General features: G+C 35.2%; 1 protein-coding gene and 1 long non-coding RNA gene across 2 annotated transcripts; one reads left to right on the top strand and one right to left on the bottom strand.

Moving 5' to 3' along the window:
• The first annotated feature begins 67 nt into the window (after positions 1 to 67).
• On the top strand, positions 68 to 1,328 carry LOC122138239. The gene is made up of 2 exons (XR_006155432.1): positions 68 to 262; positions 528 to 1,328. It is a non-coding gene; the product is annotated as an uncharacterized LOC122138239 (long non-coding RNA).
• Positions 1,329 to 2,957: 1,629 nt separating this feature from the next.
• Positions 2,958 to 15,107, bottom strand: gnai3 (guanine nucleotide binding protein (G protein), alpha inhibiting activity polypeptide 3). Its single transcript, XM_019108308.2, has 9 exons — positions 14,433 to 15,107; positions 9,024 to 9,066; positions 8,318 to 8,459; positions 7,548 to 7,705; positions 5,694 to 5,822; positions 5,496 to 5,625; positions 4,864 to 5,017; positions 3,472 to 3,670; positions 2,958 to 3,201 (listed from the first exon to the last, which is right to left on the bottom strand). Exons 1-8 carry the CDS (start codon positions 14,548 to 14,550, stop codon positions 3,480 to 3,482), a joined length of 1,065 nt encoding a protein of 354 aa, XP_018963853.1. The 5' UTR covers positions 14,551 to 15,107; the 3' UTR covers positions 2,958 to 3,201; positions 3,472 to 3,479.
• Between the last annotated feature and the right edge of the window lie 4,343 nt (positions 15,108 to 19,450).

Genomic DNA, 19,450 nt, shown 5'->3' with positions numbered 1-19,450 from the left:
TAATGATTTTTAATGAATATTATGATGTTATATGTTGTTATTTTTACTGGTTTTTAAAGGTTATGAAGATTATGGAGACTACATCAAGACTCAATTTCAAGATCTGAACATGAAGAAGGGAGTGAAGGAGATCTATGCCCACATGACCTGTGCCACGGACACAAAGAACGTCGAGATCGTGTTTAACGCTGTGACAGACATTATCATAAAAGAAAACCTTAAGGACTGTGGTCTGTTCTAAACACAATCTACGTTTTCAAAGGTATGTTTCCTAAAATTACAAAGCAGATTCTTACTCCTACACTGGACGAAAACGGAATGTTATACAAGTAAATAACTCCCATTGCCTTCAGTAGTAGTAGTATTTTTATTATCTATACTTCTAACCTCAGCACGGTCCGTGGTAGTAAGCATGTTTAGATGGCATAACACTTCCATGCTTCCAGTGTAGATGGATTTCAGAAAGTTCTATAAAATCATTTCAACCTAAATTTTTTAATAATTGACTTTAAAAAATTTATTTTCAGATCTTTCTTCCCCACCAGCATGATTGGATTTACTCTGGTGAAGTTGCTACAGTTACAAAAGAACATCCACAAGTGGCACAAAGGTGAACTCTACAGCAAGCAGTCAAGTGTGGTCAGCGGATCCCCGGCCAAAGAACAACCTCAAAAACTTTACCAAACCTCAGAGACTAGATCCAGATTAGACTAATGGACTCTGCCCTGTCAAACCACTAGTACAGACAACGAGAGAAGGATTACCAAAGAAAGGGGACTTTTGTTGCTTTGAGTTATTGATGCTTGTGGAGACGCTTCCTCTCAATGTGTTTAATGTTAAACCTATAGAGGTTTGACTATTAGATGTTTTTTTCCATTCATTTCCAGAAAAAAGAAATTAATGCAATTAAATGTTGCTGTATTAAAGAAATTGAAGTGGGACCCCATCAGATCCCATGGTAGCAATTAGAAACATTCTTATATGTACAGCATCTGGTTTCCTTTTGAGAGAGTTCAAACTTCAGCAAGACGTGATTGTTTGAACTCTGCCAGCTCACACAATATATGAAAGACATTTCTTTTTCAGCCCCAAATACAGTAGGGCAGTATGTTTTGTAAATAAGAGTAGGAAAAAATCTGTTTCAAAAAAAGATTCAATATAAAATATATATGGAGACATAAATCTATATATTTATGTTACAGTATTACAGTAACAAGTGAAAATTCTAGAATGGCCTGTTGCTTTGTTTAAAACCCGAGGTCTGAATTTGTGGAGATGTTCTGGAATGTAAATGTAGGCACATGAAATAAAGACTTGCATCAATTTCACTGGTTGCTGGTGTTGAATTACTATCATGTGCTGCAAATGGCTGGCCATTAGTGCTACTGTAATTGCGCACTTTCACAAAACACTGACCTTACATTGTTTTAATTGGGATTTTCAAACAACGACCCTTTGTGTCAGAGCTAATTTTAAATGAACCACAGTAAAAACACTCATTTTGCTAAGAGTATTATATAATCAAAAAGAGGTGTCTTCATGACAGCAAAAATGAGTAGTAAAGATATTGAACAATTGTGAGGCTACACATATATACATATTTAGAGCCACAGGCACCATCAGAAAAACAACTGGAACAGTAGGACATAAAAGATCCAAAAATGGCAATTGCACATTTGAAGTATTAGATCAGATACAAAGTCTCATTAAAACAAGACAAATAAAATATACGTTTAGGTATGATTCTTACTCAAAATTTGCCTTCCTTGTTTGAACATCAAATACTAAAATTAAAGTGTTGTAGATCATTTCTGATCATGATTATGTATATACTACATGTTTCCTTAAACAAAGGTAATTTGATAATATATGTATGACATTGTACTTTGGAGAGTCACATATGATAGGAAAAGCCCATAAAACAAAACAGGATTTAAATAATACTCAATAAAAGGGTTTTTGGAAAATGAAACAAACCAGGTTATTAGCATATTAGTGATTCAGTGCTATCATTAAAGCTAGTTGTTCATTTGCACTTTCATGTTTCAAATAGCTGAAATAGTTCAATAAAATAACGCACAGTGATATAGAAAAGAAATCACAGATTGTTGCATGAATCCAGACCGAGTACATGAATGTACCAGAATTGGAATACCATAAATTTTACATAATATATGGATAGTATCTTTCTTCCACATGCAGCTAACTCTGGCTGTTTGGCATGTTCTGGAAGCAACATCTGACTTGATGTCAACACTTTTCATATTAAACACAGATATTAAAAACCAGATCACATTGTGTCAGTTTGTTTAAAAATACTGAAATCCACAGGATTAAACAAAAGCACATCAAACAAGTCTTGTCAAATCTGTACTCCATCAAAAATGCAAATCTGGCCATCATGTTCTGTGTTCATGGAATTTGTTCCCACGTGTTCTTGACCCAAAAGAGGGTCATTATTTCTGAACCATTCAGAAATGTATCTGTGAGAAAAACATTTGTTCACACCTTTACTGGTCTTCAGGAGATACAAACATAGTGGGTTATATAAAGTGTTATAAAGTGATCCAAGTCTAATTAGTGAAAAAATAAACAGTGTACAGTTGCTGTGTGATTGGGCTGTGAATTACTAAAGGTATTACAATAATATAACACAATATACAACAATAGTTCTCACACTAGCGGCTTAATTCAGAGAAGTATACAAACTTAAAGACAGACCTAAAAAATAATAAATTAGCTAAGTAATTGCTATGAAAAACATGGCAAAATGGTAACTTTCCCATAAGAACTGATCCATTGTTATTAAAAGCACTCAGATCAAAAACTTGCTACTTGACAAAAAACAAATATATTTGATGCAACTGAGGTTAGTATATAGACACATATTACTGTCTATTGTGGATTATGATCTATGCATAGTGGTGTCATGTAATACCTACAGAGGAATCAGAAAATGAACAGAATGAAGCTGTATTGGCTATAAAATAATGGCTACAAGGAAGTGGCAAAGAAATAATGTCCATAACAGATTGTCATTAAGAAGGATATGGGAAAAAATGTCCATGGGCATAGGTACTGCATTTAGTGTGAAGAGTGCATGCAGTGGGGAGGATGTCTCTCTCGCTTATTCGCCAACAGAGGAAACAGACAAAACCAGGAACACCCAATCATTGAACCTCGGAAATCTTCCATGAATAACTGTAAATAAAAAAACATGTCTTAATAATAATAATAAAATACATGAAACACATTTCAAATGAACACATTTCATGCTTTTACAATTACCAGGGGTCTGTGGGTTTCAATACGTATGGTTTTATATTCTACATTTACTGTAGAAAAAAAAAATGCAAATACTGATGATTCCCTTGTGAAAACGTGCACAGATAAATATGCACACTGTGAAAACGCTCCACTGTGTTCCTCACATTCTGTCCTGTAGGCCCTTGTCTCTTTTGGTGCACTTACCTCATGCTTCAATAGAGGCCACACTCTATGAGGTTATTCTTGATAATGACATCAGTGACCGCATCAAACACAAACTGTACGTTCTTGGTGTCCGTGGCACAAGTGAAGTGTGTGTAGATCTCTTTTGTATCCTTTCTTCTGTTCAGATCCTCAAACTGGCACTGGATGTATGCTGCTGCCTCCTCGTACGTGTTTGTTCCTGAACGTCATACAACAGAGACGAGTGTAAGATTTGTGTGATTTTCATTACCGCTTGGGGTAAAAGATATTTATTTATTTTACTTTTATTCAGCAAGGGTGCATTAAATTGATCAAAAGTGACAGTAAAGACATTATCACATATGATTTCTACTTCAAATAAATGCTGTTCTTTTTAACTTTCCATTCATTAAAGCAGCACAAGTGTTTTCAGCATTGAAATGTTTTTGACCAGCATATTAGAATGATTTCTGAAGGATCATGTGGCACTTAAGACTGGAGGAATGACTGCTGAAAATTCAGCTTTGCTATCACAGAAATAAATGAATTACATACTGAAATACATTTCAAATAGAAAGAGTACTTACACCAGCAACTTTTTAAGTGGGGATATGGAGAATGAACAAGACAATGCACGAGACATAACATGATTATTCAGGGCACAGAATAAAAATACTCCGTTATTTTTGGAGGAGTATATTAAAGCATCTCAGTGATTCAAGGTTTTTAGTCCAGATTGAAAAACAACACTAATTCATCATTTTGAAAAATGAAGTGAGGCAAAAGTTTCTGCTAATGGTCCAGCCCATTGGCAAAATAATCTGTGCCACTTTTCATACATGAATGATTTCAATGAAATACACTGAGGACAAACCAACATCTGTAAATGTAAAATATAAAGACTGAGAGAGCCATTAAAACAACTTTCTCTCAGCCATGAAGGATGACGATTAGCAGACAAAAAACAGAGGTTTTTCCACAGTGCTTAGACGAATATCTCCTATTCTCTGATAGGCTGTTCAAACTCAACCTCACATAGTCCCTACTTCATTTTATAACTTTTTATAAACAAGCAATAACTCGTGCACTCTGCCTTTTGCCCTAAAGGCTCTACCAATATAACGATGCTCGCTCGAGTAAAAATACGACTTACTGATTATCTGCAGATCCATCTAATTTTAGACATGATTCAAATAGGTCATGTTTTCCAAAAACAGATCAAGTTATCAGGAATAATACAAGTATTGTTGAATATAGCCTACTGTCTTGAAACAAACTTCTTCCTGAGTGCGCATCATTATTCACCACATATAAATTTAGCTCTGAGTTTAAGTGCAAAATACTAATGTATGTATGCATGTATGTTATTTAAACCACTAAATATCCCTTCACTCATAAGGACAATATTCTCACCAGAGTATTCTGGGTAGCATATTTTAAGTGGACTCCTTTTGATCTTCTCCTCGAAGAGATCCTTCTTGTTGAGGAAGAGAATGATGGATGTGTCTGTGAACCATTTGTTGTTGCAGATGCTGTCAAAAAGCTTCATGCTCTCATGCATACGGTTCTGTGGACACATCGAGATCACCACATGACTAATGTTTATGCATTTGTTTGGACATTGCTTGGTTTGACAAAAAAAGTACTCAAAAAGTACATATGAAAAAAATAATAAACACAGTGCTGCAATAGAATCAGGGGTTATATAACATTTGCATATTGACTCAACTGAAATGGATATGCAACCTCAAATCATCCTTGTATGGAAAAATAGTCAGTGTATTTTAAGAAATTAGGTCTCATGAGGAAACTATGCGCCCTATCCAGGAGCTATGAGGAAATCACTTTAACACAACCAGGACAAATGGAAACATCCCCTGTGGAACTGAAATACTGAGATCCGGAAGTAGCTTTCCTCAGTGATTATAATACTTGACTTAATCCATCATATCAAATGAATTGGCCCCGTGATCTTGTTAACAGACTAGTGTGCCGTTCTGGTTTAATTCTATAGGGCTCACTTCAGGATGATGAAGGAAACTCACCATCTCTTCATCCTCAGCTAGCACCAGGTCATAGTCGCTGAGCGCCACACAGAAGATAATAGCAGTGACGCCTTCAAAACAATGGATCCATTTCTTCCGTTCTGAACGCTGGCCACCAACATCAAACATCCTGTGCAGACACAAGCAGTTTATAGTGATCAGGAAAGAAGAAAAAGAGAGAGAGAGAGAGGCACTTACTTGAAGTAGAGCTCTTTGAAGGTGAAGTGTGTTTCTACAATGCCAGTGGTCTTGACTCGAGTCCTCAGCACATCTTGTTGAGTGGGCATGTAGGTGGGCTGGGATATCCTATCCAGATCGTTCAGATAGCTGGACAACAGACAAAGCGTACTGAGCATTTTCATTGAAACCATTTTAAAAACAAAAATGAAAATGTCAAGATGATTTAAAGGGCATTTAGAAAAACATTTTTAAAAACCAAATCAAAACCTGTTTATTTTCTCTTTATTTTCTTTGGGAGTTAATATTACTACACCATTATCATGCAGTGTCGATTACGTAAACACTCTCAGCAGTTGGAAGGAACACATTTAAAAAGGTTGCACCTGTTCTGAGATCTGAATGCATATTTAATATATTTTTATGTTTTTTGGACCAACCACCCTTCTTTATTAATTTAACAGCAGACGTAACATAAACAGATACACTACCATTCAAAAGTGTGGGGTCGGTAAGATTTTTTAAATGTTTTTGAAAGAAGTTTCTTATGCTCACCAAGGCTGCATTTATTTGATCATAAATACAGTAAAAAGAGTAATGTTGTGAAATATTGCCATTTAAAATAACAATCAATTTTAATTTGATTAGTGCTGTCAAACGATTAATCGTATCCAAAATAAAAGTTTTTGTTTACATAATATATGTTTGTGTACTGTGTATATTTATTATTTATTATTTTATTATTATTTACAGTATATATTTTGAAAATATATTTTTTTTACATTTAAATATATTTAATATATAAACATAACATATTTTTCAGAAATAAATACATGCATGTGTTTGTATTTATATATACATAATAAATATACATAGTACACATATATATATATATATTGTGTAAACAAAATTAATCACAAAATTTTCACGATTAATCATTTGACAGCACTAATCTTAATATATTTTAAAATGTTTTCCCCGTTATCAAAAGGCTAAATTTTCAGTAGACATTACTCACAGTTGTACTACTAAATATCTTTGTGGAAACCAGGGTATATTATTTTCTTTAATAAATAGAAAGTTCAAAGGAAAAGCTTTTTTTTATATATATCACTCTACTGAGTGTTTTAAAACTCATTTGAAGACAGATCTCTACTCTTCTGCATATAAATGTCCTAAGATGTATTGAAATGGATAGTGATGTGTTGTGTGTTTTATTGTATGTATGTAAAAACTGTTTTGTATTTTGGGTGTGCAAAGCACCTTTGTCAACCCATGTCATTTTTAAATGTGCTATAGAAATAAACACTGATTGGCTGATTGATGGGGAGGGGGTGCAAAAATGAGAACCACTGCAATACAGGCCTGAGGTTACCAAAGCACTGCTGTTGCATACATATAGATGTTTCCATCACAACTGGAGCACAAAGATTCTCTCTCACTAGAAGATTCAGCTCTATAGTTCCACTGCATGAAAGCATGAGTTCACTGAGAGGCAAGAACTTCGCTCTTGATTATTATTACTGGAAATGTTCTTAGTGGCTACCAAAGTTAAAAACAGAGTGAAAGAATGACTGTAACATGGAAAAATCAGAGGAAAAAAGTGGTGCAATTCAGAAAGCCACAGAGCTGGAATCTACCAGGTAAAAAATGCTGAACAAGTTTGCACAAGCAAGATGGATCTTGATCAGCCGTACAGCTGTGCCTCGACCTGAATCTTTTCCATTTAGGAAACCAAAAATTAATTTCTTGTTAATCAATCACTTCGAACAAAAGCATGATTCTCTGGAGACAAATTATGATACAATAAACCAAATATACTGTAGGTAAAAATAATATTTGCTAAAGTTAAACCAAAAACTCAAGTGCACTTACTAGGCTGCTGAATCATTGAGCTGATACTCTCGTGATCTGACGAAACACGTCTGCACTCCTTCGTCCTTCCACAGCCGGCGGATGACCCCAGAGAGCTCAGGGGTCATGACTCCTTCCTCTGCAGTGCCGGCGAGCACAAAGAGCTGCCGAGCATCGTCCTGATGTTAAACAGAACAACAATAGAAGACAGTCTTTTTGACTGACTGATTAAAATATTCCTCATAAGTCCATGACTGAATCTACACTGGCTGTGCTAGATGTTTATTTTTATGTGGTAGCAGTATTTGTTACATTTATAGTCGATTTATTTCTATTATTTTGTTGTACTCAATTCAGGTATAATATAATTTCTTTCTGAACTGAAAAAAAAAAAAGATTTATTGTTTCCATCAAAAATGTTTCCTCCATGGCATTTCTTATACACTGTTTAAGTTCAAATATATGTGGGTAAATACTGCTATTTATTTTTATGCATATAGCTGAATATAATATAATTCTTTCATGTTAATTTGGTAAAAAACATTGTGGGAAACATCACTGGATTCTTTAGTGTATTTAGAAATGGTGACCAATTATGGTGGTACATAGCGTCATGATTTTATAAATGATATGAAATACTTTTGTCCTGGGAAGGCTGAAAAAAGAAATATTTTCCCAAGTACTAAACTCTGTTTGGGTTGACCAGAAGGGAATTTTATAGGCAACACTATACTCAAATTCAAGCACTACACCATCTAGATGAGAAAAGTGTTTTTATTTATTTATCTTACCGCTCTTGCTGGATCCCCAAAGTCGATCTTTAAGCGGCCCATGGCCCTGATAATGGCAATGATGGACTGAATAGTGTTGCTATAAACCACGACTTTATACTGCTTGCACTCCTCATCTGAGTAGCCATCTTCATGAATGATCCTTAAGTTAAACAAATCAGATAACAACATCTACTGCACATCAAACAAAACATTAAATCACAAGATCCAATTATAACTGCTAGTAACATTCCCTCTAAGCTGTGTGCACCTTCATGATGAATTTTAATGGTGGTGCTGCACAAATTAAAAAATTCAGTTCAAGAAGTAAATACATGGGAAAAAAATTTATTTCTTGAATGGCCATATAATAATTCATTTCTATCCACATTTTAGTATTAAATATTTATTATGTACTATGATTTTATATTTGATGACAATTATTTACATTACTTAATTTTTATATATGTTCTAATAATTACATATGACGAGTTTATTTGCAAAAACAGATAACTCCGTATTTAATAATTTTCATAAATCATGTTTTTTATTGTGTTAGTAAGCTGTTTTTTTGTTATTAGCTTTTTAGTTTTTATCTTTTTTAGTTATTATTATTTAATCAAAACAACCCATCTGCAGAGGGAACATTGACTACCAGTCTCAATCTTGCATATCAGCATAAAGAAAATTTTTTTTTTTATTAGATTTTAAAAATCAAAACACTCACTTCATTTGCTTAACTATTGTGCTCTTCCCTGATTCCCCAGCACCTAAAAGAGCACAAACAACACAGAACGTTGTTGATGAGGTTGATATGACTAAATCGATAAATGCAGTTTATTCGCCTAACCCCAAACATCACACACTCAGGAGAAGGTCTGCATGAGATGAATAGAAGCTTTCAACCTCTGCCTCCCACATCACAAGCCCAGCATGAGCTGCAGAACCAGATCTCTATTTCGGGTTGTGCTTGCCATACGGTGAGATTCAATGGCCTGAAGATGAAAGGTTTGTCTGATGTTGGTTCCCCCAGCCAAAGTGTTTGTGAGGACAGCGGGAGCTACAATAGCTGAACTTTTTTTAACCAAGTCAAATGACTCCCTTAAATGGCTTATTAACTAACACACCAGAAAGAGATGTTTGTGCAACGATGAGCAAACAGGCCAGTGGACACATGGCGTGTATGTAATCCAATGCTTTACTTCTCAGCTGACAACTGAAATTAGTATAAATATAGCTTACATAACACTTTACATTAATATGCTATTTAACAGGTATTGCATTACACTTTTAGCACATTCTGGATATGGAGTAACAGAGTCCAAATCACTTTTAAATACCTACATTTTTGTATTGAAATGAATAAGACTTGAATTAAAAACATTACCATTCTGGTAAAAAAAAATTCAGTTCAATAACAGTTGGTGAACTGTTCAATCTTCAGGATCATTAGTGCCGGCGGTTACATGCAGCAAATCTACTGTAGGATGCATTAAGGGTTAGCTCAATAATGTCTGCTTCTGAGGTGTGGCTTGCTGCCATATTAGCCCAAATTTATGGCATGGTGAAGGAATAACTGTGGGTCTTGGGGGCTAGAGAATCATGTGGAAAATTTCTTCTGAGAGTCTTGAACCGCAGGCATGCTGCAGCTGAGAGTGAGAGAGGCCAAAATGTCCTGCCACGTCTGATGAGGAACTGGCACATGTAAAAGGTCAATGAGTTATCAATGGTTAAGCCAAACAAAGTTTTCATGAAAATCAGTTCTGGAATTACCAAACAGATTGAGAACACACAAACCTACTGACCTTTCCACCAGTGTACAGGTAAGCAAGCCGGATGTGGGTTAGTCATTTTTTTAAATGGAGTAGTTCACCCCAAAAAAAGTTGAATCAGTTCAATTTGTGCATGAATCATTAAATGGGAAGTTTACCCAAAAATGAAGATTCTATCATTATTTCCTGTTATTTTAAACCTGTACGAGTTTCTTTCTTATGTTGAACACAAAAGAAGATATTTTGAAGAAACAAACAGTTGCTGGTTCCCATTGACTTAAATGTTTATGAGTTTGTTTGTTATTTTGGATATGTTTGGTTGTATTTTTTATTAAAAATATCTTCTTTTATGTTATACAGAAGCAAAAAAGAAATTTGCAGAGGTCTGAAACAACTTCAGGGTGAGTACATGATGACAAAATTTTCATTTTTGTATGAACTGGATAAAAGGATTCACTAGACACACATTTGGCATTTGACATGGTTAGATCTTTCATTAACATACTGTAAGTAAACCAGCAATAAAAATCTGATAACAACCATATCATGGATTTTGCATCTTCAGATCAAATATGTATATGAAGTGTATTATTTATTATTGCAGAACTGTTAAAAACTGGTAAATGTGTTACAAAGCAATAAACAAGCAATTGAAATGAATGAATGAATGAATGAATGATTGACTCATTTTAAGGTTCACATTTTTAGGTTCTCAGTGATTTGGGATCAGCCAAAGCAAATGTATTCATTCATTTCACACAAACTGGATCCCAGATCAAAAGTTCCACACTTTTTCCTAATAACCACAGCTCTGTATTTACAGTCACTTGAGCGAGAGCCACACACGGTCTGGATGCCATCCGAGCATCAGGTCACTGGTTCTGTGCAGCACAGCCACAAAATCTCCACATACACATCTGTGAACGTTGCTGTGAATGGCTTACTCCTGCTGTAATTATACAGTCAGCTGCAGTGGCATGTGCAGTGTGGTTAAGATGGCCGCTATTATCAACCCCAGCTGAGCAGAGCCGTGCTTTATGATTTATATCTTTTTTTATTTAGCTATTTATTTAAAATACTGCAGGTTTACTTGAGCAGTAAGCTGACCCTTGAGGACAAACCCCCTACCGAGCAATATCCTCATGTGGGATAATCATGGTGTTATCAAAAACGGAAACTAATTTTACATTGAGAAATCATCCCTCAGCTGACAAGCAAAAAGTTTCTTTCAGAAACTGACAGTTAAAAAGAGAGTTATTATTTACTCACCCTCATTTTTTCTGTGGAAGAAAACATTTTTGAACAGATAGTGGCATTTATGTGAGTTCAACTCATAAATATGATCTTTCCACAATGTCAAAATTACAAGTGGGAAACTCTGAACTTTCTGAAAAACAAGAGTTTCAGAGTTGGGGGCTTGTCAGTGTCAGGAACACAAAAGATGCAGCATCTGTACTGATGCTAAAATTGTTGTTTAATGAATTTTTTAATTTAAAATGAAACTTATTACATGTACACAATTTGACAGTATTGCACAATTATGATCAAATATATAACTATTGAATTTAAATTTAAAACTAAAGTGACATGATTAATTTAAAATTATTATTTTTGAATTACATGTTCGTGAATATGAAGTTCCTTGGAGAACTTGAATACATCATATGTGTGAAAAATATTAAGTGTGAAAAAATATAAAAGGTGTATTTTCAAGACAACACCTTTCCAAGTATAAAATAAATAAATATTAATAATTAAAATATTAAACTAAATAAATCAATTTCATGATGTCTTCAGAAAGCAAAATGAAATGGTTAAAAACACTTTTTTCCTTTCTTCATTACTGATGTCAAACAGACAACAATCTTCAGTGACAAAGTCATATCCTCAATTTCATGATGTCTTTATAGATATATATATATATATATTATATCTATATATATATATATATATATATATATATATATATCTTTCACTGATACTGTATATAACAGTTGCGGAATAAAAAGAGATGGACAACAGTGGACTTTCTTTTCTCTGTGGAACATAAAAAATATTTTTTTTGAAAATTTTCCTCAAAATAACTTCTTGTGTGTTCTGCAGAAGACACACAGGTTTGGAAAGCATAAGGATGAGTAAATGATGACAGAATTTTATTTTATTTTATTTGGGTGGAGTACCCCTTTAAACAGCCCATTTGAATTGCAGTTCAGCCAGAAGTAATAGTAGAGTCCTCTCAGCATAGCCTAATGCACCTGAATCTGCTGATGTCAGGAGAGTCACAGAGTACACAAAGAAAAAGCTACAAGTGAGTTTCCACAGTGTGATTAAGCTCAAAGCTCACAATGCTAATGACAACTCATCCATAGTCAACTCTGCTAGACAGTTGCAATCCTCTTGCCTATACAGGGATGTAGCCACGCTGTCTAATCTCGCCAGCAGTATTAAAACAGCAAGTATAAAAAATATAAAAATAATCATTCATTCAGGATGATTCGCTAGTTCACTGTGATCACTCAAGCCACAGAAGTTGGTCTTCGTCCAGCTGTAACCTCAGAAGTAGCCGTCCTCGGACAGTTCTTTCAGAGCGGCTTTTATTTATGAACAGCATTCTGCGTTTAATGGAGCGCATAATATTTGGCTCATTGAAATGCTCGCCCCACTTCCAGCATACCGTGGGTTTCCACATCCAGAACCTTCCAACATGCACCAATGCACGATTTAAATGGCAAGAAGGGAAGGATTTCATAACTTGAGAAAAAAAAAAAAAAAAGACAAAAAGGAGGAATTTTACGCACACAAATGTTAATCCGCTAACAGGAATGCTGTCTTGGATATGCACGTCTAATCTGTCTGAACCATTACATAAGAATCTGACAACATCACCAACAGACAAAGCTGCTGATCATAACTTCTGATTGTATAATCTACTGCAATAGTTTTAACCTGTTGTGACAGAGAATCCAGATGTAGAAAAATATCACAGTCCAAAGGAATACAATCCCACACAGAAATCACAGATGTCCTTCCATATTTGACCACTCCTTAGCAAACCACAGTATGATTTACTCAGAGAAACCGCCTCTCTGTCACAAGGCACTTGCTACTTTATGAGAATATCTATTTATGTTAATTAATTCAGCACTTTTTTCCAAAGCAACCCATAAATAATACAAACAGAAGCAATTAAAGGGGTCATATGATGCGATTTAAATTTTTCCTTTCTCTTTGGAGTGTTACAAGCTCTTGGTGAATAAAGAAGATCTGTAAAGTTGCAAAGACTAAAGTCTCAAATCCAAAGAGATATTCTTTATAAAAGTTAATACTCGTCCACGCCCTCCTGAAACGGCTCGTTCTAACACACCCTCACATCTCTACGTCACTATGTGGGAAGATTTGCATAACACCGCCCAGATGTTCACGCAAAGAATGAAGGCGTACCTTTTATTCTCATTGTAGTATTGTTGTTGCCGCCACCGCCATGTCGTATAGACACTGTGTGTTGCACTGTGAAAGTGAAAATCACAGCACACCTCACTTTTCAGAACAATGTGCTTTGTGAAAAGCGATGCATTTCAGAAAGGCGGGGCATAGAGGAGAAACAATAATGTGTACAGTATTTGGAAAATAATTAGTTTTTTAACCTCATAAACCGCATAAACACATTTCATTACACCAAATACACAAAATAATGTTCTTTTTAGCAGCATCACATGACCCCTTTAACACAACTAAATGGATCAAAACATTACATTTTAAAATAACGACCTGTATCTGTTACCTAGTGTGCTTCTGTCTCTAAAAATTGGTATGCTACCAACAAAGGATCCAAAAACAAACAGACAGCTAGACAGCTATTATCTCCTGAATATCAACAAGCTTTGATAGCTGGAATACTGCCATAATCACACCATTGCTTTCCACGGTTTTGCTGTGATCCCAGGGTGTGTGAGCGTGTGGGTTTGCTTCTCATGTCACACAGAGCAACCAAATGCTGTATGGTTAAATATGGTAATAAAATGTGATGCTCACTGTTTTGGGACACTGGGGGAGGATTACCAAGGGAAACATATTTTGACAGCACACTGAGCCAAGACTAGTACAAACAGAACACATTCTGAATCCACTTTATAATTTAGTCGACAGGTTTGAATAATGTTCAACAGGTTCTACACTCTGTAAGATATTTCAGCCTGTTACAGATAATTGCTGCCTTAAATTTTAGCATGACAATCTGCACAGTTCACTTTTTGGACCACTTTGCATTAGGCTACAGTACACAATTGACAAGCGCGAAAACGCAAAAAATAGCATTGCATCTGCGTTTTTAAACACTGATATTAAGAAAGTCTATTGTATCATACCGAGCAGCAGTAGTTTTACTTCTCTGGATGATTTCTCTCCGTCCTCTCGCAGGTTCCGATCAATCATCTTACTCCTCTCCATCGCTGCTTTATCTTCCGCACTTAACGTGCAACCCATTTTGCTAAACGTTAATAAAACGATTAATAAGAACCTTTGAAACTGGACGTTATATTAATTTTCCTTCAGCTGGAAGAATAGCGAAGCCGAGGAGAGAAAAGGCGTTGGCAGGTTCGCACGAGATGATGCCAGCGTATGAAAACAGATACTTTATAACATATTTAAAATGCGGTTCTTGTGACACCAAGTCTAAACGGGACCGCGATCCACCGAAACTACATCGGCTGTAACAGAGCAAAGGATTCAAAACTAGAAACACAGATGAACAATGTTTCCGTGACTAAAAAGTTTCCACTGCTGAGGTTCTGCGGTCTTCTGCAAACGCCAGTCTAAGTTTTTTCACGCAAAAACGGTTTCCAAGACTGTATCCAAAACATGTAGCTAAATGTCTCGAAGTGGATCACAATTAGAGCTGTTAACGAATCGTTGTTTTTGAACGAATCTTTTAAATGAACGAATCGTTATCGTTCAGTTCCATGCACCGGCTCACATGGTTTGCTCGCTGAAGGCTCTCCCGTTTGAAGCGCGTGACTGACGTCCGAACCTTCAGAACTCGACTGCGGTTTGTGAGGACGCAACATTATTGGTTGGACCTACTGAACGAACACGCCCCTTTTCACCAAACGAGTCAGTTTGAGTCTGAACGACAGTCGGAACGGCTCTAATCGAGACTGATTTGGTTTGTGAACAAGCCAAACTTAATCTGATACATCTCGTTATTTGAACGGAAATGTAAATATTAGCGTGTAAACTGATTATATACAATTAAAATAGCCTGCCGTAGGAGCGTTATTAAAACTGTTTTTGAGACACATTTTAATGAAGGATGTTAATAAAAGCTTGTTTCGTTCTTAAATATTCTTTTAAGCAATCGGTTGAGTAATGATTCGCTGAGAATCTACAAAAAGGCACTTGTCGCTACTTACGCTGCAGAAAGAATCACTGAACGAATCGGTGAATCTTTTCACGGCATGATTCAAGATTCGACTCACCGGGATAAATCTTTTTAATGTATTTTTATGTATTTAAATCGAATTTATGTATTTATTTATTTTTTAAACCTTGTTTTTTGGTGTGTGTGTGTGTGTGTGTTAAGAAATGCTTCCAGGAGTTTAGCCCTTTGGAACAAACAAAGGGTCTATACAAGAGAGCTTTGCATAACATTTTGATTATTTAGGATAGTTTCAATATGACTTTTGTTAAAAATTGTGAGCATTTTTAAATAGAAACTGCCATGTCATCTCAGTGCATGTTTACAGACAGAGATATAAACTTGTGCATTTTTGCTTGGTAAAGTGATGCAGCAGGTTATGATAAGGGCCTTTTGCTCATGAATGCACTCCCTACCCAGAGAAATGTCACAGAGGATAAGTTACCATGGAAACACCAAGTCCCACAGTGGTTGAGAATAAAGCCTTGTGTTCCGCCACTGAATCACAGTTGAGCTGGTTTTGTTTAGTTTCACTGTGGATCTCGGACTTAAGAACAGGAATGTTCCTTTACTTGCCATCAAGTGCAATATACGGATACTTTCACACGGAGGCAGGTCCCAAAATTAGTTGAATTGTTTTAAACATTTACACTTTTAACTGGTGGATCCCTCAATTAATCCTTCACCCCTGCATAAGATCACATGGAATCAGGCTTTACTGATTATCTATTCATCTGATGGAACCTTTTGAGTTTATCTCTCGAATTTTTCACATCCCAATATTATGATCTAGAAAATATGCATACAGATTTTCAACATTTCAAACTCCCATTGCTTCTACTATTGATTACTCAAAGCATACATTTTGATAATATAGCAAATAATGTTTAGAAACCTTGATTCATTTTTCACAGAGATTTAAATGCAGTTTATTTTGATTGTAATGAAGCCATTATCTTTTGTGAATCTAAAACAGCTACTGAAAACTCTCTGGGTTGAGCGGACGCACAAACTGATCTCTAATCAGCAGTGAGGAGCAACCTCCCCTAGTGCTGCAAATGACTTCACAAAGCTCTCAACACCTTCATCTCTCAGCAGAGCTAAAAGGTCAGGTTGTTTGAACTTCACCACTAGGGGCCTCCCTCTTACTTACCAAACATCAAAGTACACTGATGTGAGTCGCACCGATGTGTGTTTGTGCACATGAGTGTGTGTCTACGTCTGTTTGTGTGTGCATGTTCGTAAATAGGTGAATATATATATACTGTAGGTGAATGTGTGGGGAGGAGAAGAGAGAGAACAACACAATGTGAATAGGAAATATTTTCATCAGCGGTACTGCATTTGATATAAATGGAATTTGCCCTCTTAAAGGGATACTCCACCCCATTAATCACTTACCCCCATGTCCTCACATCCGCTGAACGCGAACTGTGTACGCTATTCTGTGTCAGCCATGACACAAGGATACGTTTTCTATGTGTATTTGTGCTTTGATTTGAACAAAAACAGCGCATCCGTGCAGCATGGGTGACACAGAAGAGCGTACGCTGCTTGCGTTCAGTGGATGTTCTCCAAAACGGCACTACAGTGATGCGGAGAGACACAGAGGAGACGAATTGTTGAATAAAGTTGTTATTTTTGTTTTCTTTATGTTCAAAAAGTATTCTCATCACTTCATAACATTACGGTTGAATCACTGATGGCAGATGGAGTATTCTGATAATGTCTTTCATACTTTTCTGGACCTTGACACTGTTGTTTATTTGGCAGTCTATGGGACAGTCACAAGCCTCCCTGTTTTTATCCAAAATATCTTAAATTGTGTTCTGAAGACAAAGAAAGCTTTTACGGGTTTGGAACGACATGGGGGTAAGTGAATAATGACAAAATTTTCATTTTGGGGTGGAGTATCACTTTAAATAATGGTTTGTTATATTGAGTCACTTTCTGTCAAGATGAGTTTACTGAATTATTTTGAGTTGTCCTTCAAGGCAGTTATTAAGCGTTGAACAGCATAAATGTTATGATTGTATCTTTATCTTTCATACAGGCAAAAGTATAGGAGGTGAATCAAAAAATAGTTATTATAATTTATGTTAATAATAAAATTCTAACAAAAAAATCTAAAACATTTAGAATTATAGATTATATACTACTGTTCAAAAAACATGGGGTCTGTAAGGGTTTATTTGATAAAATACAAAACAGTAATATTGTGAAAAATCATTTAAAAATTTAAATTAAAATAATTTAAAATTAAATAATTTAAAATAATTACTTATATTTTACTATGTTTTAAAATGTTTAGTCACATGAGTCTCAACATATAATATATATAAATATATATATATATATCTATATATATATATATAGATATATATATATATATATATATATATATATATATAAGATTATCTCTGTTTTTTTCTGTTTTTATTCCTATTTTAGTTGCTTTGTTACTTTTTTGACCCAGTATACTTCTCTCCTCTCCATTTTAACAAAATAGTTAGCACTAATGTCATTACAATGGAAAATTAGAAACCGTGTATCTTTACTGCCTTTCATCTCACACGCTCAAAATAGCAACCACCAAAATAGCAACCACCGAATTTGGTTACATGGAAATTAACTGTATTTTTGTATGCTGCTCATTCTGATTATGGCAAAACATAGCAGGGCTCACACTACACTGACACAGGAACGCATGCTAGGTTTATCAGTAAACAAACGGCCATTGACACCTAGATGAGGCGTGTCTGCATCACAAGAACAACGAAGAAACACAGCATCTTTTAATAATGCAGAAGACTGTTGAGAATATCACCTTGTTGTTATAAACTTTTTTTCATTCCTCAAAGTATTACCATGCATGTGCAAAAGATTTTTAGTGATATATAAAAATTTAAACAGTCTGGACAGCTACTTTAATATTTTGATGATATAAAATAAGGAATATATGTAATTATATCTTGTCTCAAACTCATTTGAAGACATTTTGCATAAACTGTTCTGTTTTTAACTGGCTGATATCTCTGTTTGCACTTTATGGTCCCTGCAGCGAGAAGAGAGATATGAAGTGCCATCATTTTCTACCAATATTTGAGAACTCAGCTGATGATTCAGATCTGATGTGAAACTTGCTAATGAGTGAAATACCGCAGGTGTAGTAGGTGTATGTAAGAAATGGAAAAATGATAATAATAGCAGTGTTGTCAGAGTTGGAAGTGGGTGGAGAAGTACTAAATCTATAAGGACATCTGTAGTGGCACATGTTTGCAGCTGACCCGATTGTTAACCTTTCGTCAGAGACTATCTGATTGTCCCTTGCCATTTTGTGGATCAGGTGCTTGAGCAAACCCAAGGCCCCGAGGTGGAAGCCACCATCTTCATGTCACAAGGTGTGGAGAATGTGACTGAATAAACCAATAAAGGCAGTTTTTACTCTCTGTAAACACACTGCACTTTTTTTCCCTAAGCCGATATTATCTCTTTACGGCTGATTAGCAAGGCTTGCCGTATGAATGTGCATTTTGATAAATTTTCTGAACTTTTCCAGTTTGGGAATTTATCACATTCTGCAAGGATTATTCTTTTGCATATCCTTCATTATTCAAATGACCAGTATAACACAACTCAGCATGTAAACGCTCTTAATGTGAGGTTGTTGTTTTTTTGGATTGGTCTGAATACACCGTTCAATAGTTTGGGGAAGGAGCAGGGGTTGAGAAATTAATACTTTTATTTAACAAAGATGCATTAAATTGATCAAAAGTGTCAGTATAGACATTTGTGATGTTACAGAATAAAATTCTATTTCAAATAAATGCTATTATTATTTTAACTTTCTGATCAAGGAATCCTGAAAACAAATGATAGTTTCAATATTAATGTTTTTAACAGTAGTTTTGAGCAAATAATTGCAGTTTTGTTGAGCATAATTATTTTTTTTCAAAAACATTTTAAATG

This window comes from Cyprinus carpio, chromosome B8, assembly GCF_018340385.1.
Source record: "Cyprinus carpio isolate SPL01 chromosome B8, ASM1834038v1, whole genome shotgun sequence".
NCBI classification, from domain to species: domain Eukaryota; kingdom Metazoa; phylum Chordata; class Actinopteri; order Cypriniformes; family Cyprinidae; genus Cyprinus; species Cyprinus carpio.
The sequence above is the reverse complement of the archived record's forward strand: the minus strand, read 5'-3'. Positions and strand labels throughout refer to the sequence as shown.

Coding starts and splice junctions, on each gene's coding strand:
- gnai3 (XM_019108308.2), bottom strand. CDS start 14,550: ATGGGTTGCACGTTAAGTGCGGAAGATAAAGCAGCGATGGAGAGGAGT. Junction 5,626..5,693: donor TTCAAAGAGCTCTACTTCAA/GTAAGTGCCTCT, acceptor GTGTCTGCACAG/GATGTTTGATGTTGGTGGCC. Junction 3,671..4,863: donor ATGCTACCCAGAATACTCTG/GTGAGAATATTG, acceptor TATGACGTTCAG/GAACAAACACGTACGAGGAG.